This window comes from Haemorhous mexicanus, chromosome Z, assembly GCF_027477595.1.
Source record: "Haemorhous mexicanus isolate bHaeMex1 chromosome Z, bHaeMex1.pri, whole genome shotgun sequence".
Classification (NCBI taxonomy): domain Eukaryota; kingdom Metazoa; phylum Chordata; class Aves; order Passeriformes; family Fringillidae; genus Haemorhous; species Haemorhous mexicanus.
In genome coordinates, this window is record NC_082381.1 from 82,231,444 (window position 1) to 82,254,013 (window position 22,570).

Genomic DNA, 22,570 nt, shown 5'->3' on the forward strand with positions numbered 1-22,570 from the left:
GAAATGCTCATTGCAGCAAGTCAGTCTCTCCCTTGCTTTTTCACAGAGGCACACGTGCAGACACACATGTAGAGCTCTCCTTTCAACCTCGTGGAGGCTCACCAGGTGGCAGGGAGGCTTCTGATGGCTTTTACCTATGGGAAGATTTTGCTCCACGGAGTGTGGGTGCCCCCTCACAGACTCTTTCTCCTACAGAGGAGGGTAGAGTTCAATGCTGCTCAAAGAAGAAGCACTAAGGGCAGCTTCAACCCTGAAGCTGCAGGCTCTTTTAGATAGTTTGGTCTCCTGCTAGCAAGACCTTTGCAAGCAGGGGGTGGTGGTGATTTGTGCTGCTTTCTGGGAATGTGGTGGCAGCTCACAGCAGCTGAGGATTCAGAGGGAGCCTACCACAGCCCAGGCTTATCCAGGCATTGATTTGTTGTCCTGCATAAACCATACCACAGTGAGTCTGGGCACAGGGCCCCCCTGCTTCCCAGTTTTTCCTCAGACAGTCCTTCTTGTTTCCCCCGACTTTTTCCCCCCAATTGCTCTGTTTTTGCCCTTTCCCTTTTGGGGTGTTTGGAATGGGAGCTAAGCCAGAAGCTGTCCTGCTGTGAAGGTCCTTGCCTGTCTGAGGCCAGCCAGGCACAGGGCTCAGGGCAGGGACCCATCCTGCAGCAGAGATCCAGACAAGACCTTTGTATTGAGGGTGCTACCACTGCTGTGGGATCTGTGCTGTCTGGCTGCTGCCTTCTAGCTGGGGCTAAAGACACCATCTCTGATTTACAAGCCTTCTGTGACAGAATCTTGATCTGCAGATCACCAGAAGTGAGATAGTAACAGCAGCTGGGGAAGTGAGATAGTAACAGCAGCTCCTGAAGGAATGGGGCATATATAAACTTGCTGGATCAGTCACATTTGGTGTCCCTCCTTGGCGTAAGGCTCCAACACAACCATGCTGGCAGGTTGGTTGGAGAGCTGCTGTGGCAGGAATATGTAAAACATTTTTTCAAAGGGCCTTTGTTTGCTCTCTAACCATCATCTGAAAAAGATACTTTTTTAAAATATGTTTTACTGAAAGGGATGAGGGACTGGACGGGAGCAAGGTAGTAGGGAGGTAACTATAATGCAAGAGAGCAGTCCATAACACCTTTCAGTCAATCATTTATAGAAGCTATGAAAAGGAAATACAAATCCAGGAGAGGGACTACAACAGCCAATTTTGTGGCATTTTCTGTAAACAGCAATTGACTGATGTTCCCGTGACTCATTCACATGGCATTTTCCCAGATCTGATAATATTCTGGACTATGAGCAACTCTCCTATCTATGCAGATTTTTTTTTCCTTAAACATATTTCACGCACCTCTGTGCATAACATAACATCGTTATGAGCGTAATTGCGCACTGGAGATCTCTATCCTCTGTTTCTGTCCTTTGCTTACGTTTGCCTTGGCTTGTGATCCTATCATGTGCTGAAAGCTGAGCAGGACAGATCTGGCAAGACAGGTCAGTGCTTGACAGGGAAACCTCTGATTAAACCTCTGGCTGCTGCAGCAACTGCTGAGAGCATCTGTGAGGGGTAAACTCCTTCCAGACAGGCTGGGAGGACACTGCCCATGGGAGAACCGTTTTCCTTACATGCGGTCATCCAAGTCAACCACCAGCTGAAACTGCAGGACTTTTCCATGGGATTTGCAGTTTTCTTCACATTTATGTGTTGTCAGCAGGCAGGAAGAAATTTAAGGTACCAGGAATGCTTTCTTCAGGACCTTCAGGACATTATCTTCATTTCAATAAGTAGATGGGTGTTGAATTAGCTGACACAAAACTCAGAATAGTGTAAATTTTGACCCTGGGTTATGGATTAGGGTCAGTCTGTTGAGAGCTTAAAGATGAACAGGATTCATTAATCTCAGTTGCTCCATGTTGCTCAGTCTTGCTATCCTGTTAGCAAGTGTGAAATCAACAAATGCAAATTATGAACATGTTTTTTCCCTCAGTGCTGACAACCTAGAACATAACATGTTTTTGTCACTCCTGGATCATATCTTGCTCTATGCAGATGTTGATCAGGGCATGATGTCTTCCATCAGGCTATTGCCTTTGGGTACAAGGCACTGTGATGGATTATTTTGGCAGTGCTTCCAAATAAGTCAGAGTCCAAAAAATATGGGGCAATAGTATGACAGAAATAAAATCTAATGAGGACTTATCCAAAGCTCCTGAACAAACACATGCTTTGAGAGTCCAGCTGCAGCCCAAGGAGACCATGGTGAAGCCAGCCATCTCTTTCTCCCATACCAATCTGTGTTTTCAACAAATATACTGTGTACAATAACTGATTGCAAAATTTCCCCTTTGCGGCTTCTCACATGATTGCCAATGCAGACTTCAAAAGAGATCCTGTGTGTCCAGAGGATCTTGTTCATGTCCTAAATTCCCAGCATGGCCCACAGCAAACCCCATGGCACTTGCAAGGGAGTGTGACCCTGCTGTGACACTCCTTTCCCTACTACACGACAGCTATCAGATCCCATGGATCAGGGACTGGACTGACCGGGAGGGAGGAGGGTGCAAGCTCTCACCCCAGGCACAGAGGAGGGAGTGTGGCCAGGGGCTCTGCAATGCTCCTGGGGCTCTGGCAGTGTTTTTCTCCCCCAGGCCCTTGCTGACAGTATTGTGTGACTGCAGTGTGGTGGTGTGTCATCCAAAGCTACCATCCCAGGGGGCTGAGCAGAAGAGAAAGCACAGGAGGGGAGATGGTGCTTGCACAGGAGAGGAGGCAGGCAAGCCGAGAGCCTGCTCTGCTCTGCTAGCTTGCCTTCTCCTGTGAAGCACTGTACAAACAGAAAAGGCCATAAAATATGAGATGAACAAGACAAAGTCAGTTATTTACTGCCCTGAGCATGATCGTTCCCCATGGTGAGTTTTCAAGTGCCTTTTTCTTCAAGTCTGCTTTTAAATGACGCATGTGATGTGGCCTCCTCCAGCTCCTGAAGGGAAAGAGAAAGGAAGCTCTACTGCAGTGCAATAGATATCCCTCAAGTAAAGCTTTGCTGGATCTAAAATGCCATTGAATTGCTGCATTGCTGTAGGCATTATAGTAAGTGCTCTGGGGAGCTGAGGAGCTGCTCTGCTGGCTTGACCTGCTGCAGGTATGAAGGACGCTCCCACTTGTCCCTCTGACCACTGACAACACCAGTGGTGAAGTAGATGTCCTTGGCTGTCCTGGGACTGGAAGAGGCCAGTATCTGCACTGCACAGTGGAGAAAAGAGTAATGAGAAGGATAACCCAGCAGCTGATGTCACTTCCAGCACTCGCTTGGGGCAAAGGTCACACAACATCCTGCGTGCAGGTGCAAATGTTTCCTCTACCTGCCACTGGCTGAATCTGAACAAGGTGTTTTGGCCAACCCCTGGAGTGAATACTTAGGTCTCACACTGGTGAACAGTAGCGCTAGGAATTTATTTTTGCCATTTTCATGTCATCTCAGGTCTGAGCAATTGAAAAACAGTAGCTTGTACACTCTGTTAGTCTTCTGTTCCTGTGACTTAAGTCCTGAAGTGGTGGACACCCCATTCCACTGGACAGCACAGGTAGCCAGGCAGTGGTCACTGGGATGGGTTGGACCTGTGAAGGAGATCCATAAGAGTGTGATATGAGTGTGTGAAGAGAAGAAATGTACTTCCCCAGAACTATTTTACAATCTTCAATGATTCACAGTTCAGGAACTACTTGTGATACAGGGATGTCTATGTTTATAGCCATGCTTGGATTTTTAAGTTCATAAATTTGTCTGTTTTTAGATGTCTTTTTAGGACCTTCAGCATCCTCTGTCAAGGGCTTTTAAGCATTCATGACATAGCCCAGTGCATGAACAGCAGTGTGAGCTTAGTCTGAGCAAAGTCATAGCAGCAGTCACATATTTCCCAGCAGATTCTTCACTGGCTGCTCCTGTAGGTGTGAGGTCCAGACAGGCACCTGCTGTCCCTAATGCTGCAGTTTGGAACATTTGGAGCAATTGAGGTGCCAAATCACTGCCCATATCCTCACAGACCTCTTATGGCCTGTATCCTGTGGCAGAGCCTGGGGGCTGTGCTGTGATCAGAGTCCCATCAACCAGGTCCTATGCAAATACACCCCAGGTAGTTCCTGAGAGCTGTAACTGGTTTGTATCAGGAGTGAGGGACAGATCCTCTGCTATTATTGATAATTTGATTTGATAATGAGGTTCCTATGAAGTCAAAATTCAGAAGGTGGTGTGTAACTGTTACTTCTTCACTAGGAATTGGCTAATAGGGATGTGCATATTTGAGTGTCTGTGTAAAAACAAACATAGGGACAAAAAAGACAGTGACAAAATTTAGTAACTGCCATGGGTTAGGGATGTCTGCACTGTCAGTGGTGACTGATAGGTGGTGTCCTGTGCTTAGGGAAATAAACTGCATGTCAGTGCTGTGCTTACTGTGGGACAATTCATGAAGCTGCCACTTGTGTCGTCCAGGACTTGTGCCAGGAAACGACATGAGCTAGGAAAACTGGCTTGTTTTCAGGGCCCATCAACAGATGGATTTTCAGCTTCTCTGCATTCCTCAGGGTCAATATCTTTACATGCAGGAGCTGAAAGAATGGGAATGGTCAGGGAGCAATTCAGATCCACACCTGGCCCCTCTTTCTTGTGTCTCAAAACAGCACAAGAGGCAAAAGGGGCTGGGGGACCATGCGGGTGGTGGGGTCTAGGTGATGCTGGCGGAAACTTCTACTTGCACTGAAATGCCTGTGGGGATCCTTGGAGCTCCAGGAGAGGCTGGACAGTGTCTGAAGGGATTTGTAGGCATGTCTGCAAGGAATGTGTGGCATCTCCCCACGGCTGAGATACCGGGAGCTTATCAGGGTTTCCTTTGGATGCCTTCACGTCCGCACCAGCATCAGTGGCCCTCTGGGCTGGGGTGGGCTGGCACTGGGAAAGCTGACCCAGCCATCCACATCCTGGCCCTTCCCTCCCCTGTGGAGAGACAAATCCCACGGGGCAGGCACTGCTCAGCACTGATGTGAGTCATGCCAGATGCTGTATGGTCTTCAGACAGCCCCTGGCAGGTGTGATATGGGAGAGCAGAGTGGTGTTCTGGGGGAGATAGCTGGGTAATACACTGATTACACATATGGGCAATGATTAGTGTCACCAGTCAGCTCCTCACTCTGCAAAACATCTGGATAACAGGCAGCAGAAAATATGGACTTTTTACAAGGGCCTGAAGTGATAGGGCCAGGGGGAACAGCCTTAAACTGGAGGAGGACAGATATTAGATATTAAGAGTACAGATAATAGATAATTAAGATAATAGATATTAAGAATAGACAGATAATAGATATTAAGAATAAATTCTGTGGGGGCCATGAGGCCCTGGCACAGGTCACCCAGAGAAGCTGTGGCTGCCCCATCCCTGAAATTGTTCAGGGCCAGGTTGGATGGAGATCTGAACAATTTGGTCTAGTGGAAGATGTCCCTGCCTATGGCAGGGGGTTGGAAGGAGGTGGTGTTTAAAGCCCCTTCAAGCTAAAATGTTCCATGATTCTCTTATTCTATGGTCTGCCTATGGTTTAGCAACATCTCTTGAAAGTCTTACAGGTGTATCTTCTATGGGTTATGACACAGAATAGTGTGGATGACAGAGAATAGTATGGATGAAGTACACCCTTAAGCACCTGGGGGCTGTGAAGAACCATTCAGCCTTGCCCAGCAGCAGAGGCAGCATGGCTGTGTGATTGTCAGCAGGCCCTGCTCTGGTTTTTCTCCTTGTGCATGTTAACACTAGCTTGTGCTTTTTGGTGCTGCTCAGGTGGATGCTGGGCTGGTGTGTTTTACAGAACATCTTGCACTGCAGACTGGAGTGCCTGGGGAAAGATTGAGGCAGAAAAGACAGTATGGGATGAAGTACAAGGGATTTTGTGAGTGGCATTGCAAACTGGCCAGTGGGACTCAGCCACGCTGTGCTGTCTCTGGGTACAGTCAGAGACAGGGAAATACTCAGAGCAGTGTGCTGGCTTCACCCCACTCTGCAACTTCAAAACCTCTTTTACCTGACCCAGTGTCTCCTCCCACAGCCTACAGCCTTTCCCCTTAATATCTCCTTTCAGAATGGGGGTGTTTGTTCTCCTCTAGGAGGAAGACTGGCTGCTCTTCTCTCCAGGGTGATGATGTCCTGTGAGCCTGTATCTTCCCCAGATTTCAGTTTATCTCTGGATTGAAAGCAGAGCAGAGCAGGAGGCTCAAGGCTCAGAGAGAGCACTTGAACCCCCAGACTGTGCTGCTCTGTGCCTGGGCCTGTGCAGCCCCACAGCAGAGTCCCAGCACAGGCAGGCAGATGCTCTCACACAGAAGGGCAGAGTGGGAACATGGCACTGAGCAGGTCAGAAGAACAAGATGGTCATGGAAATGAGGGGTGATGGCAGGTGAGGAGGCAGCATGATCTTCTTGGAAATCCCCTGGTACCTTGTGGGACCTCTGCTGCTTACAGTTCTGGTGCCCCAAACAGAAGAAAAACATGGAACTGCAAGAGAAAGTCCAGAGGGGACCACTAAGTTGATGAGGACATTGGAGCACTTTCCCTACAAAGACAGGCTGAGAAGGTTGTGGCTGTTCATCCTGGAGAAGAGGAGGTTGTGTAGAGACCTCAAAGGAACCTTCCAGTACCTGAAGGGTCCCACAGGGAAGCCAGAGAGAGACCTTTTGTCAGGAGCTGTAGTGATAGGACAGGGAACAACAGGTATGAACTGAAAGAGGGGAAATGTAAACCAGATATTAAGAAAAATACTTTCCTGTGAAGATGGTGAGATACTGGAAGAAGTTGCCCAGGGAAGCTGTGGATGCCCCATCCCTGTCAGCATTAAAGGCCAGGTTGGATAGGGCCCTGAGCAACCTGGTCTAGTGGGAGAGTTTCCTGCCCATGGCAAGGGTGGATTGGGACCAGATGCTCTTTAAGGTCCCTTCTAATCCTTGACATTCTATGATTCTATGGCTGACCTACTCCTGTGCCTCCATTTCAATCTCTGTTAAATATTTGTGGGTGGGGGACATTTTTCAGGGCTTTTCACAGATCAAAGCTGGTGGGTGCCTTAAAAACCATCATGCTTTGCTCTATTTAAGAATGACTTCATCCTGTCTGATAAGTCAGACAAGGGCAGGAGGAGTGTGGCCCAGCACGGGGTGGGTGGGTTCCTGGTGAGCAGGAGGGTTCCACTCTGTTGCCCAACAATGAGGCCAGGGCCACCCCTGGCAACCCCATCACACAGAACCCTGCTCTGTCCCTAAAGACAAACAAAGACAGGCAATTCTGCTCCTGCTGGCAGCATTACCTCATGGATTGCCTCTCTCTGAGTAGCCCTGTAGCTGTAGCAGCCCTGAAGCTGTAGCAGCCTGGGCAGGGCTGCACCCTGCCCAAGGCAGGAGCCCACCCATGAATGACCAAATACCTCCTCATGTCCCCCCACCTGATGCTTCTGGGGATCAGTACCGGAGCAGACCTGGTGGAGAGGTGATGAGCTTTTGGCTGGCTTCAGGGCAAGGGTCAATGGGTGAGCAGAAAGGCTGTGGAGGCCAATATCCTGGGAATGGAGAGGGGGGTGGTGGTACAGGGAGCAAAGACATCAGCTGAGAGACACGTGGGGTATGTGAGACTTGCTTGGTGCCTGCCATCCATAGAGAAGAGGAGACAGACCATGAGTGTGGAACATGAGACCATAGGGAGCAGGTGCTCCAGCTTATGTCAAACAGGGTCTGTTTTGAACAGTGAAGGTCATACCAGTGCTGTTATGATCTTTCTGATTGGGGCACTGGAGATATTTTAGTGCCCTGTTCATTTGGTCAGATTGAGGAACAAGATGTTCTTGCCCATGGTGAGCAGCTCTTCTGCTCAGCTGTCTGTTTATGCTCCTCTTGGCCTCTGGGGAGAAAATGCTCCACCAGCAGTGCTGAAGTGAATGGAGTGGCAATGCTCCACCTGCTGATTAGTCCAATTAAGAGATAAACGAGCTCCTGGGTGCAGAGGAAGCACGTGCACTGTCAAATTGAGTCAGAGAAGTTATTCCTTGCGGAACGCCCTGAAGTGCCTGAGTCCTCATCCTTCCCAGGGCTGCTCTTGCAGGACCCAGGAGCATTTTTCTCCTGATTCTTCATTACCTTGGATATCAACACCAGAACTGTTAGTGGACATTGACTGTACCAAAACTTTCCTTTCCAAACTGAGACTTTTATTAGTAGAGCTGAAAGCACGCCTGTCCTGGGGAGGAAAGTGGGTTTGGTTTAGCAGTTGGCTGCTTAATGTGAAGTGGAAAACATGGCAAAATCATAGCCTGTAAGGGTATCAAAGCAAACATCAGGAGGTGGTATGGAGCTAAGCATGAGCAGCCAATGCTCTTCTAACAAACCTTACAGGATCACTAAGCAATAGCACCCACAAGAAGTAAGTTAACTCATTACAGTGATGGGCTAATGCTGCACACAGACAAATGGCTTTGAGAATTTGGCTGAAAATCAGAGGAAAGTGTCTAATCTTCAGAGCAGCAAATTCTGGTAACAGGGTACAACAGAAGAAGTTGGGCAACAATCATTTATCACTAAAATGCAGAGTGGCCAGGTCACCCAAGAGCAGATATTGTGTGGCTGCCTGTGTCAGTAGGGGACAGCATTTAGTGACCCCAGAGATCCCCGTCAGCCCTGAGGGTAAGTGAAACCAAGCAAGTATGAGCAGGTTGCTGTTGGGAAACCAGCAGATACTTGCAATCCAGCCCTTGGCTGACTCACTTGGCTTGCCCTTGCTCAAGATCATCATGTCTGGATGCAGGGAGAAGGGGCAGTCCAGCACACCTGGTGGTTGTCGTTAGGGTGCGTGTTGGAGCCCACCACTCCATGTCTGTGTGCAGACACTGGAGGGAAAGTGCCAGTATCTAGCATGACTCATGGGTCAAGCATCAGATGCTTATTTTAGGTGAGGTAGAATTGCCCTTTGGAGCCGCCTGTTTTTCTCTGCTTGTTCTAAACTCAGGCACAGGCTCACATAATTTGAGTTTGTGTACTAGCAGAGCAGAGGTGCTCTGACCTACATGACCTTTGGAAAGGTGATGGTTTCATTATTTTTACAGTCCTTGAACTTGAATGTCTCAAAATGGCCATCAGAACCTCAAAATTAAAGGATTTTCACATTTTCAGCAGCCAACAGAGAAGTCCTTCAGAACATCTTAAGGGGAGAAATTAATGTCTCAGTGCCATCTTGTGGAATGACCTGTATAAAAGCACAAGTTCCTAGAAGCATGCTGGAGTTTTGCAGAGTTTGGTGGTAATATTAGGCATTATGCTGCAAATATTATCACCAAACCAAATATTTCTATTGCAAACTGGGATTGCATTTTTCTCTGAGGAGACTGCAAGTCCACGAGAAGCCAGTGTTCCCAGAAAGTGGCTGTCTGTTTTTCAGCCCGAATCAGAATATTGAGATGCCTGCATTTGATGCCTGAATGCAGGAGACAAAGCCTATCAGATACACAGCAGCTTCACTGTTTGCCTACAGAGAAGGAATCCACTTGGGAGGCTCCCTGACATCTAGGAGAAAAAGCAAAGTTGTAGGTCCAGTTGTGGGTGTCACTGACCCACTGACACCTTGTCCATCAGAGAAAGGTTGTAAGATCCCCAGCATGTGGAGACACAAGGATCTCTGGTGACATGTAAATTCAGCTGGAAATCACCATGAGCAGAAGAGACCTGAGAGTCTTGTCACCACCCCAGCCTGCTGCTCCAGGACCCATGGTTTGTGCTCCACAATAAACATTTGCATGGCAGAGGACGAAGTGACCTAGAAAGGTTTATTCTGTGCTACAGCACAGGTCACAGACCCACAGGACAGAAACCTTCCCACCTAGAAACGTGCTATAGAAACACCCTCGCAAGAAACATGGCTATCATCCATCATAATTAAATGATTCTCAGTATCAGAGACAGACCAGTAATTTACTGCATATTTAGCCAGGTGTTCACTGATGTCAATAGCTAATCTGTCACTGGAGGAGGGATTACCCCAGTACATAAAACTCTCCCTGCCACAAGACATACAATGATCTATGGAGCAGAGAGGAGAATCAGGTTCCCAGGGTCTTCCATACAGCTGCTGAGTGCCCTGTGGGTGAAAGAGGAGCTCATGAACTTTTGCCATGCAGTAGAGGAGAGGGAGGCAAGGCCAAGGGCAGCATGAGCAGAGCACCAAGTCCCTATCAGGACAGCTGCTGACACTTCTGTGAGAGAGAGCTGTCCCCTCCAGAGCCACACTGAGAAGCTGCAGCAGGTTGAGAGGAAGGCAAAGAAAACCAGCAAATAACCGGAAAAGGCTTGAGGGAAAAGGTCTTGAGTGTTCAGTGGATATGTTTTTCCATGATTAAGCAGAAGTATTAAAACCTTTTCACTGTGGAAAGGTAAGAGTACCTGGTGAGCAGGGAGATAGGCAGAGGGAATGAGGAGATGGAGGAGGAATCAGGACAGCAATGGTTCTGCTCTGGCAGCCAGGTAAGACTGAAGATCTCTTGGGCCACCTCTCCTTGCTGAGGTTGGCTTCTCCTTGCCCTATATGAGAGGACAGACAGGGTGGCTGGTGGCAAGGCTCTCTGTGAGTGTGAAGGCACCTGCAGATTGCACAGGTGCACCCAACAAGAGCAAATATTCCACCTGAAACAATGCACTGTGCTCTTCCCAGCTGCAGACAGCAGAGCACACCAGCTCCAGGCAGAGCATCCTTGCTGCAGAAGATGTGTCCAATATCTTGCACAGGCAAACAGTCCCAATCCAATCTGCTTAAAAAAACAGTACCAAACCACCAGTCAATGGGTTACAATGCAGAGCAGAGCCAAAATTCCTGATCAGTTCCTGTAGAAAAGGTTAAGGAGAAAGACAAGCATCAGGAGCACATCAGGGCTTTTGACAGCTCCCCTGTTCTGGGGTGAGGCTCTCCTGGGCAGAGGCACAGTGTCACCAACACCCTCATAACAGAAATATTGCACCCCTACCATAGAGCTTGTATAGGATGGCACATGGTGGAGGGAGGGGAGGGGTGGGGGAAAGACTTTGAAGCTAGCTGCTGCTTTGTTGGCTTGTTCATGGTTAACCAAAGGAGAGAAGGTGTCTGGGGGGGAAGAGAGGGTGCCAAGTTTCAAAGGGTAAGCTGGCTCAGTGCAGTGAAGTGTGCCATCTCAACAGGAGAGCACAGGCTTCTTCAAGAAGGCGGGGAGGACAATGCTGGAGAAGACTAAGAAGGTGTTCAGGATTAATAACCTTACCATAAGGCAGATGCTGGCAGAAGCACTGGGAATGTTCATCCTCATGGTAAGGAGGAGTCTGTGCATGTGCATGTGTGTATGTGTGTGTGTGCAGCCATTTGAGGCAGAGATTTGTAAGGTCGGTGGTTTCCTGCCACATCCTTAGGGCTGTCCAGGGGTTGGCTGCTGCTGCTCACCCCTCTGCTTTGGTGGGGTGGCAGTTTCCCAGCAGGCAGACCATCTGCCAAAAACCTTCTGGAGCAAAAAAGTAATGCAGGGAAAGGGAGGTGGGTGCTTGGAGAGAGGGAAGTGGGTGGGATAGAATTAAAATATCACAGAATTATTTATTTAGGTTGGGAAAGACCTTTAAGAGTTCAAGCATTAACCTGGCACTGTGGAGGCCAGCACTAAACCATGTCCCTAAGTGCCACAACTACATGTCTTTTAAGTACCTCCAAGATATTATATGTATTTAATATCTGTAAACCCACCACTTCCCTAGGCAGCCTGTTCCAATGATTGACAACCCTGCTAGTGAACAGATTTTTCCTAATATCCAATCCAATCCTCCCCTGGCACAATTTGAGGCCATTTCCTTTTGCCCTGTCTCTTGTTACAATGAGAAGAGACCAGCCCTCTGCCTACACCCTCCTGTCAGGGGGCTGGAGAGAGTGACCAGGTCCTCCCTGAGCCTCCTTTTCTCCAGAAACTGAACATCCCCAGCTCCTGCAGCTGCTCCTCATCAAACTTGTGCTCCTGTGGACCCTTTCCCAGCTCTACTTCCCCTTCTAGATATGTTGCTCTTTCAGTTCTCTTCTAGGAGAAAACTGAGGATGAGTTTGGGAATGAAATCAAAGAGTAGTGTCTACAATGCTTGTAGAAGATCCCATACAGTGAATGGAGGCTTTCCCCCTCCTTCTGCTGTGCCGGAGGTGTGGTGTAGCTGGGGGGGTGGGGGGGGGGCAGTCTGAACTGGTCTGAGGAACAGACCCAGCCTCTTCCATCACTGACAGCTGCTGCAAAATGAAAATAGCATTAATCCATCTTCCCCTCGGGGTTGCCAGGGTAATGAACTTTCCAGAGAAATTCTCCAGAACCACAACCCACCATTAAGAAATGTAATTACAGGGTGTGAAGCATGCAAGGATTTCACTTTTGGTTTTCCTGATGCCAATCGAACAGTGCTTATGTAAATCATACACAAACTGCCCCCTTGCCTGAGGGATCTGTTTCACAAAGAAATAATTAAGTGGGTTTGAGCTTGTGGGCTGCTTCAGAAATGTTTGGGTAGAGGATCAGGAAGGTTTTGCAGTCACTGTAGGGGCTGCTGGGTGTGAAGTACCCACTGGGACCAGAGATTTTGAGTGTTTGATCAACCGAGCAGAATGAGATCCTCCCTCTGAAAAGGCCCAGTATCTATCTGTGCCAATTTGCCACTCCTGGGCTTAGCCTGGGATGAGACACTTTAGACTGGACAGAGGCTGGCATGCAAAGGCTGGGCATAACCTAAATAACTTGTACTTGGAGATTTTAAAGAGGAAGAAATTAAGATTTGTGCAAGCATAGGGACCTTCTGACACAGCTTTCCATACCAAGAAAGACACTCATTTCCAAGGACAACAACTGCCTGTACTGAGCATGGTTGCTTTTTTTTTTTTTTTTTGCACATCCAGCTCTTTGAATTTCCCTCCCAGGTAGTTTTGCACCCAATAAGTCAGAGTACAGATATCTATGACTCTTCTGCAGAAGCTTAGCAAATTCTTTTGCCTTTTCCATTCTCTGTTATTTGGTAGTAGAAGTTCCCAGGTGATAAAGAGCAACTTCAGATTCATCCTGTCAGGAAAGCAGTATGAGGTGGAGAATTTACTCTGCGCTCTGACAGTTCTAGGCAGGTTTTGCAGCCTGCAGCCCTCAGTGCAACAGGATGCACCTCCAGAGTGCCTGAAGGTCTCTTATTTGGATGATAAGACTCACCCAGGGCCTCTCAGTTTAATGGACAGGAAGTGTTGGTAAGAGGAACCAGGCAGCAGGACTAAGCAGCATAAGGACTAGGGAAGAAGAAATTGAAACAAATGGTGTTTTGGGGCTGTGAGGATACAGGAAGAAAACAGAAGTTTGGATCTGTGCTGAAAACCAGCTCCTGTGTCCTATGTTGTGGGTTTTTTTCAGGATAGTGCTGTTTATGCACAGCCATGTCTCCTCCTCTGCAACCTTCTCTCTGCACCTGTGTGCTCTCCTGCAAAACCCGTGCCTTACAAATTTGTTGTCTTTTGTATCTGGCTTTGGAAAAATCAGAGATGAAAAAGGGAGATGGAAAAATCAGAGGCAGAATTTGTGTAATTTGCAGATGTTAAGGGGACATCACAAACTGTTTGGGGGCTTTTGCTGAGGCAGACTGAGGAGGGCTCACACTGTGGGGGCTGTGCAGAGCACAGAGTTTGATCTGTGTCTACAAGAGCGATAAGAAGAGCAGCCTCTCTGGGGAACAGGGGATTTGGGTGATGTCTGAAAGCAGTGAGGGGAAGCAGACACATGAGATAAAACTTGGATGCAGGCAGAGTAGCCAGAAAAAAAAAAAATCGTAGTTAAATATTACAAGCCAAACCAGAAATTTATGTGCTGGGGAACATATTGACTTTCTTTTCTTTGAAAGACATGTCACCTTGGATAAACATCAATGCAGTCCAAGGAATAAGATACACTTTCCAAACCCTCAGTGGTCTATGAGGCAGAAACCACAAGAGATGCCTTGTCCTTCTCTAGATTTCAATGTAAGAGCATGCAAAGAAGTGATTTTTCCACTCTTACCACATCAAAAGCATGAAACAGAATTCTCTCTTTCAGGACAGAGCAATGTCTTGAATATGTGTTTTCCTGCTGAAGAGTGTTTACCTCTAGTTTTTTCCCCCTGGTTCTCCTTTAGTCACTAAAAGAACCCACTGAAACTTTGTTTCCAAACTGAAAATATATGTGTTGAATGGAAAAGTTAAACCAGAATTTCCTTTCTTGTATTTTGTTTGAATGTTACCAAAATTAGAGTTGAGTTTGGCAAATAGATGTGTGCTGCCCAAATAACATATTTAGTCAATAAATGGCACACCAGGAAAAGAAGGACAGTAAGAATTTGAACACCCTCCTTCCATCCTCCTTGGATGTTGTCTCCCAGTGGTCCATGGTGATGACCCCCCAGTTCATGCCCCTGGTTTCAGGCAGAGGAACTTGCAGTGTGGCTGTGTGAAGGACCCCCACTGAGCCCCAGCTCTTGGTGTGAGTGTTTGGCGTTTGTCTCCCGTGTCCAACCACAATGAGAATGCCTGGTTTGGTTTGGTGGGGACCAATCACAGGTATCACTTCAATTTTTGCAGGGCAAGGTTGTTCTTTGTCTTCTGACACCTTAGAGGCTTCCTGTCTTTGGGAGCTCATTACTTTTGCAGAAAAAACAGCAAAGAAGCTCAGTCTGCCACAGCAACAAGAATACTTTTAACATTATCTCTCTTTCATGTTACACAGGTTTTTGGCTTGGCCTCTGTGGCACAAGTGGTATTGGGAAAAGGAAACTCTGGTCAGTATCTGAGCATCAACATAGCATTTGGCATTGGCGTTACCTTGGGTATCTATGCGGCTGGAGCAATATCTGGTGAGCAGCACTGTCAGGCATGGGACATATCCATGTCCCAAAAAGGCCATGTGCACTGGGGACAGGAGGAGTGGGGTGTGGAGGGGTGTGTTATGGCATGGGCAGTGCCCTCACCTAAAAACAGCAGTCCTAGAGTTCCCAGGCATGAAAAGCAGGAGAGGCCAGAGACAAGGCAAGCACGGCATACGTACAGAATACTGACCCCAGCTTGTGTTCTGAGCTGTGACAGGGCAAGTGGGACAGGGAGCAGGGAGGAGGTTTGGCCACTCCCTTCTGTTGTGGCCAGCAGAGCCAGGTTTCAGCAGCTCCCCCCATCTGGGACATGCCAACATGGCCCAAGGAGACAGGGAGATCCCAAAACCTGCTGCTGATACGACCCATGGGGAAGTAAATAATTTATTGTGAAGCAGAGCTTACTGCTGATGTTGCAAAAGGAATGGTATGCAAATTTTCTTCTTATCACACACACCCATGCACAGATGCCCCACATAAACTTGGGAAGTGGTGTTTTGGGGCCATGAGGTGGCATCCATCATGTGACAAGAGCATTATCTTTGCCTTCTACAATGTCTGCATTCATTTGCACCAAGAGAAAACATTAAGGGCCCTAATGGGCAGAAAGTTGAAAGCAACTCCTTGCTCTTAAAACTGTTGGAGTAGACAGAGGTCCAAACTTTGGGAAAGGAAAAAATTTCCATATGAGCAGTCAGGAGCAGTCAGCTCTTGATTTTCTTGTCCTTTTGGAGCTGGTGGAAGCACCCTGGGAAAAGTGGACTGAGGAATGTAGGTCTCCCCAGTCCCAAGTGACTCTTGAGAAGGAGCTGATCTGTTGAGGGCAGAGGGCAGTGCAGAAGGGATCTCAGCTCAGCCAGCAATAGTATGGTTACAAAACAAACTGCACACCTTCCCGACATAGTAATTTGGCTTCATCTGTGTCACAAGAAGCTTTTTGTGGTCTCTGAAATGGCTGGCCATACCCACAAAAGAGCAGAGGGTCTAAGAAGGGATCAGCCCCCATTCCATTTGTGATTGTTGGACTGTCACAGCTGGTACATGCACTTCCACTTCACTCTGTCCTGCACTTTGATGAAATTATGCGTGTCTACATCTTACCCCTTTTGGATTCTGGAGTAGAAGAGGGCTATGAAGGCTGGAACATTTACTGACCCTCAAAGTTTATACCTATCAGGCAGGAAAAATAAGTATTTTCTTTAGACTCCTGGGGATAGGAGGCCTGGAGAACACATGTGGTTTGCATCAAGGGCATGAGGCCCAGACCCACTTAGTCTTCAAAAGCACCATTGTGATACCAACAACCTCCACAGAAAGTGTTCCATCAAAACAAGGTCCTTATCTACCAGTAGATACATAAAATGTGCTAAAGTATGGTCTCTTTTCAAGCTCAGCAGGGAGAAGCTCCTTGAGAAACTCATAGGTAAACTCATACCTTCCTAAGAGAGGTATATCTGACAGGTGAGGCAGCCTGTGGTCTACAGAATTCTTAGAAGACAAGCTAGGAGCTCTTTTACCTGCATGATTCAGCTGTAGAGAGAGAAAAGATAGAAAAGATTGTTTTGTGCTTGTGCAGGAGTAATACCGTGACCTGAGAGAGTCTCGTTGTTCTGGGTATGTCTGGGTGATTACTGCGGGGCATGGGGCACAGGACCAAAAAATAGTTTGGGATGGAAGAGACCTTTTAAAGCTCATCCAGGCCAACTGCCCCACAATGAGCAGAAACATCAACTAGAGCAAGTTACTCAGAGCCCTGTCCAACCTGACCTTGAATATTTCTAGGGATGGGACATCCACCATGTCACATGTTCCAAAATAGCTGCATCAGTATTGAGGCCTCTTTTTTCTGTGATTTTGCAGGAGCTCATCTGAATGCTGCCATCACTGTTACACAGTGTGTTTTAGGAAACATCTCCACAAAAACGCTTGTAGCTTATATAATCGGCCAGTTCCTGGGCTCCTTTTCAGCAGCAGCCACCATCTTTGCTCTCTATTACGGTAGGGTTGTGTCTTTTATCACAGAGGTTGCTGTAGGCACAATTTCAGTCAACCCACAGTATTGTCAAAATATGTCCTTTTGCAGTACTCAGCATGATTTCTGGGTGAGGAGGCCAAGCTCCTGGGTTGTGGGACAGAGCACAGCTCATGTTCAGAGCAGGTCCCAGATACACCTCTGGGGAGGATACACATATCCCAGAGAACACAGCTCCTTTTACTCAGGGCATTCCCACTTCTGAGACCTGTCTCCAGCAGAAGGGCAGTAGCTGCATTTTGTCAGCATTTTGTTTCCAGGTCTGCAGGGGTTTTATTTACATGAACTACCACTTATTAGGTGCTGCTGAAGCTCTGGGGGCACTCTACTGCTCTGTGGAACACAGGTTTGCAGCCATTTGGGGTTTTGAGCAGTGAGCAGAGGACCCACCACCCATTGTCTCTGCTAGAGGGGCTGAAGGTTGGAGGCCTCCAGTGCATCCAGACCACCCAGGCTACCCCAGGCTCCTGGAGCAGGGATAGGGAGGTGGTAGGTGTAAGGAAGTGAGTGAAGATAAAAGTCTATGGGTAACAGATAGTGGTGAGATCATGCTCTGCGAGGAGTGTGCCACCTCCATCACATCTTCCACTGCCTCCCTTCTCCCTGATGTCTGTGCTGGCTGCAACAGGTGGGCTTGTGTCTGTGTCCTGTGGGATGAAATGCTGTGCTAACTTCCATAATTCCCACTTCTCCTAGATGCTATTTATGACTACACCAATGGGAGCTTTACAGTGACAGGACCAACTGCCACAGCGATGATCTTCGCTACGTACCCTGCTTCCAATGTGTCCTTGCAGGGAGCTTTCTTCACAGAGGTCAGTGGCAATGGCTGTGGTGTGCCAGGAGAAGGTGGGTGGTGCAGGGCTGCTACAGGTCCCCACAGCCCTACATGCACAGACAACCACAATTTCTTTTCCCAAGGAGCCCAGCATCCAGGCAGGCATCCGAAAGGTAAGATCCAAGGCTCCTTAGTGGCTGAGCAAGCCTAAAGGGCTCTGACCAGAGCCCAATACATAAAGGCTGATCCATAGCTTGGTCTAGGGGCTCTCCAGACAGCTTCCCTGCATGCTGTTCAAGGAATGAGAAGTGAGAAGCTGAGCTATATCACCAGCCATCTCCTCTGAGTTCTGGGCTGAACTGTTCCTTTCTTTATTGGATTCTACACCCTCTCCATGCTCCCCGGCAGTTGTGCTGGCTGCCTCTCCCCAGCACAGAGAACACTGGACTGAACTCTGTGTTTCAACAGATCCATTGAGACTGTGTGCAGCGGATTCCCAACTTACAGTGCAGTGTCCAGACACCCAGAAATAGGAAAGGGATTCTTTGTGGAGATGTGGGGCTCTGAGACATTAGGGAAAGAAGATTCACTTCCAATGCAAATCTTTGGAAGCCTGTGATTTGGACTCTGAGCTGATAAAACTCCTGCCTGAGCATGATGAAGAGGATGGTGGAAGAGCATAGAGGTGGGGAGTGGATCCCCTCCAGCCTTCTGTGGACCTGTGTTCTTGATGCAAAAGAAAGAAAATATGAGTGACAGCCTTGCCAAACGCTGCAGTTTCTGGTTTTCTGTTTTTACTGATATCTGTGCAAGTAGTTCAAGTCTCTCCAGCTGCATTTTCTGAAGCAGAAAGAGACAGGTGCCATCACCTCTATCAAAACTATGCTTCTTGATGTCCTGGGCACTGCAAATCTACAAATGCCAGCTATGTAGTCACTGATGGGAAATTCAGTTTCCCAGGTGAGAATCTGCATACAGGCTGTACAAAACATCACTTCCTCTAGCGATGATCAGGTTTGTCTCGTGAGCAGTTTGTTATGGCTCTGTTCTTATTAGACAGAATGTACTTAAAATAACCCATTTCCCTGACTTGAAAGATAGAGAGAGATGACATTGCTGAGAAGTTTGTATCAGTCTTGGTGATGAGGTTTTTGCTGAGAAAAGAATTTTCTTCAGTCCACCTGTGAGGAGGGAACAATATTTGGATCCCTCCTGCCTTGATCAGACCATGAATCTTATCTGCTCTTTCATTCTGGGAAGTCTCTTCTCCTCTGCTGAGAAGGATCTTTCAACCATCCCCATCTCTCTCCTGACATGTTCTTCTCCCTTTTCTGCTCCTGCAGTTTACAGCAACAGCGATGCTGATCCTGGGTATTCTAGTCATCCACGACGAGAAAAACAACGGAGCCGTCAAAGGCGCTCAGCCCATGCTCACGGGTATACTGGTCGTGGGCATCGGTCTGGGAATGGGACTGAACACAGGCTATGCCATAAACCCCTCCAGGGACCTGCCCCCACGGATCTTCACGGCAATTGCTGGCTGGGGAATGGACGTCTTCTCGTGAGTGACCTGTTTTGCTCTTACCCTGCTCAGCTTGCCAGGGGAGGAGATAAGCACAAGATAAAATGTGTCATGAAGCCTTTTTTCTCTGGACCAAGTGATGGTATCACTGCAGAGTATGTGGGTTGTGCTTACAGAAGCCTTGTGTATTATGTACACAGAATGTGGAGTACACTGATACTCCAGCACGGAGATCATGGAGGTAACTTGACACTCAGATACCTCAGTTTGGGCATCAAATTGTCTATCTGTTCACTGGAGATACAGCTGTTTTTTTCAGTGAGCAGAGAACGAGAATGCAGCTCATCGGAATGCAGGTGGATTGCTGAACAGGTCTCCTAAATTTAGAGTCTGAATTTGGACATGAAACCTTGCCTTCCTCTATCTAGCAAGATGCTGTTATGTTATGGCTTTTCCTTACCATCATTACCAGAATCTCCTGTCCTGGATGCCCAGTTTCCTTAAATTCTGGTAATGATTTCCGGGGGAAATCATTACCAGAATCTCCTGTCCTGGATGCCCACTTTCCTTAAATTCCCAGAAAATATATTTGAGAGCTCAGTAGAGGAGTCACAGATTTTATTAGAAACAGGGAGGCAAAATGCCTATGTGTGTCTGAGAGTCTCACTCATCAAGACCACACAGCCATTTCTTTTGGAGAACAAGAAACCTGTGACGTGGAGCCACATTTCCATGTTGATGGGGAAAACGACCCTCCCTCCAGCAGTTATGTGGGGGGGACAGCGAATTTGTCTAAGCCAATTGTCAGCTTAGTGCCTGGAGTGGGACAGACTCCTCTGCTCGCACAGCTCACTCCTGCCCCAGCACGATATGGTGGCAGGGCAGTGGTTCCAGTCTGGCTCACCAGCTGCCTCTTCTGTGTTTCATTTTAGGGCTGATCATTGCTGGTGGTGGATCCCAGTCGCAGCTCCAGTTCTTGGAAGTCTTTTTGGTGTTCTACTCTACAAACTCTTAATTGAATTTCACATCCAGCCTTGCCAGGAAACTGAACCTGAGAAAGAACAGGCAGACATGGAGACTTCCAGACTGTGACGGCCATGTGCTGTGATGACACATGTGAAGGGTACATCTGTTTGTCCACAATGCTGGTGGGATGAGGAACTAGAATTCAGTAAACGTTCTCTGCATAAACAGACAAACTTGGTATCTGAGATATTAAGAAGACCTATGTAGGGCTACACCTGGCTGTGACCTGAAGGAATTATTCAATCTCCCTGTGTAAAAATCTACAAAAAGAAAACCTAGCCAAAAACCAAAAAAACCCAAAGCAAAACTCAACCCTCAATCATCATATTCTGAAGAAAAGCAAAGCAGAGCTACAAGTCTCCAGATATGCATATATTCATATAAATCAAAATACAGGCATCAACAGTGGTAGATACAACATGATTTAAGTCAATTAAGACATAAATTTTGATCTGGAATATTCTTTGGTAAGAGGCAGATACTACAGTGATGGACCAGGGCCCTAGGCTTGCTTCATTTGCATATCTGTCACCCTAACAAACACCTAGTTTGGAAAAGCACAGAAGAGAGAAGAACAAGGACAGTCTAAAATAGAAACATGAACCTGTTAGGTTGTTTGGGGTTTTTTTGTGCTTTTTGTTGTTGTTTTTGATCTGAACATTCAGGAAGCATAAAAAACTTACTAAAGTACAGGGGTTCCTGAATCCTGCCAGTTCTGTTGGAAAATGCTGGCAGCAGAGAACCATGTGTGTACTGACACTGTAGACGAGCTACGCCAATTACCACCATAGGAAAGCAGTCAGAGAACTTCTGTGACAGTGTCTCCAAAATCTTGAACAAACTGCCCCCCATACTTTTTTCCTACTTCTGAATGCATGAGAAATGTAAAACCTTGCCCCGCTGCTGCAGGGATTCTGCTACCTCCATCTGAATGAGGAAGTGGGCCGCAACAGCCTTACAAGTTTGAGGAGTCACTGGATTAGAGGCAGAACACTATCAGAAGCTGCCTGTTCCCAGGAGGGTGACAACGGTCTTAACTTTTCTAGGAAGTGCTTAAGCAAGTATGGTATGTATGCCAAACACATAACTGCAATCCCAGGGCTGGATGCCATGAATAAACAACACAGAGTTCTCCAAGAGCAGGAAGTGACAGAACATCACTACTGCACAGAATTCTAGAAAAGGGCATTTACTGGATTTAACGGTCATTCCCATCCCAATTATTAAAAGAATAACTGAGATATTGCTATGGCATGGGGTGGGGTTGGGTAGGAAGTACTGACATGTGTGCTTTCTCCTTAGAGCTCACTTTATGTCAGTAGAGCAGCTAGAACAGATCTTCACCTGTCTCAAGATGCACATGGGCTCGAGAGGGTGCACTAGAGGATTTCTTGTCATCTGGGGGTGGCAGAGAGTGGCTGCCAGGCAATGCAGCAATGGCACTTCAAGGTGGGCCCTTGGCAGTGCTGGAAGCAGCAAAATACACCTGAACGGGGGCTGGTGGCTGCAGAGATTTTGCACAGTGACTGCAGGCCAGAAGTAGAACAGCTGCCACAAAGTTCAGTCTTCTGGCCTGTGTGAAATAAACTGGGAATTTCTGAGTAGCTCAAGAGGGATAAGCTAAAAGCACTGTAACCCATCCCATCTCAGGGAGAGATTCTCTACTGCATTGAAGAAGCACCCCAAACAATCCATCCTGAACACTGCTCTTGCCTTTGCATCCCATGTCCATGTGCTCCCCAAAGCATCTTCAAATACCCAATCACTTTGGAGGAAAATATTCAAATATTTATTAAAATACTATTAAGCACTTAAAGGATGGCTTCATCTTTCTGAAGGCCATACAAATACTCATGAAAGCCTCACAACATCCCTGTGAGGTAGGTTCGTCTTGTGTAATTATGTTGTGGTTTTTCAAAAATTAGAGATGATGCTGTTTAAATAGTTAACGCTTACTTGAAGACAGTGATTTCGATTTCCATATTCAGGCACAAAATGTGTTGGGTGCTACCATGATTCCAGTGTATTTAGAAGACAAAATAGCATAGAAAAGTAATGCAAATAAAAAGGAGTAACTGAAAACCAGCAGTGAATGGCTTAAAGTGCAGTTCTAACCTGAAAACCCTCAGTATAGAAAACAGCATCAGGGCTTCTAAGGCTGTAGGATCTCAGTGGCCTCTGGTGAGATCCTGCCCAACTCAAAAGTGTCTGTTTCAATGGTCAACTTTGTAAATGAATGTGTGACAAAACAAGGGGTCCTTGTGGGTGATGGGACTCAACAC

The 22,570-nt window shown here is 47.3% G+C and overlaps 1 protein-coding gene across 2 annotated transcripts; it reads left to right on the top strand.

Moving 5' to 3' along the window:
- The first annotated feature begins 10,091 nt into the window (after window positions 1–10,091).
- LOC132322344 (aquaporin-7-like) lies at window positions 10,092–22,102 on the top strand. Of its 2 annotated transcripts, XM_059836717.1 has the most exons (7): window positions 10,092–10,535; window positions 11,223–11,348; window positions 14,792–14,918; window positions 16,791–16,928; window positions 17,659–17,777; window positions 19,084–19,301; window positions 20,195–22,102. In XM_059836717.1, the coding sequence occupies exons 1-7, from the start codon at window positions 10,491–10,493 to the stop codon at window positions 20,352–20,354; spliced, it is 933 nt and encodes a 310-aa protein (XP_059692700.1). In that variant the 5' UTR covers window positions 10,092–10,490; the 3' UTR covers window positions 20,355–22,102. The 2 variants fall into 2 exon arrangements, with proteins under 2 accessions (XP_059692700.1, XP_059692701.1); XM_059836718.1 differs by lacking the exon at window positions 16,791–16,928.
- The last annotated feature ends 468 nt before the right edge of the window (window positions 22,103–22,570 follow it).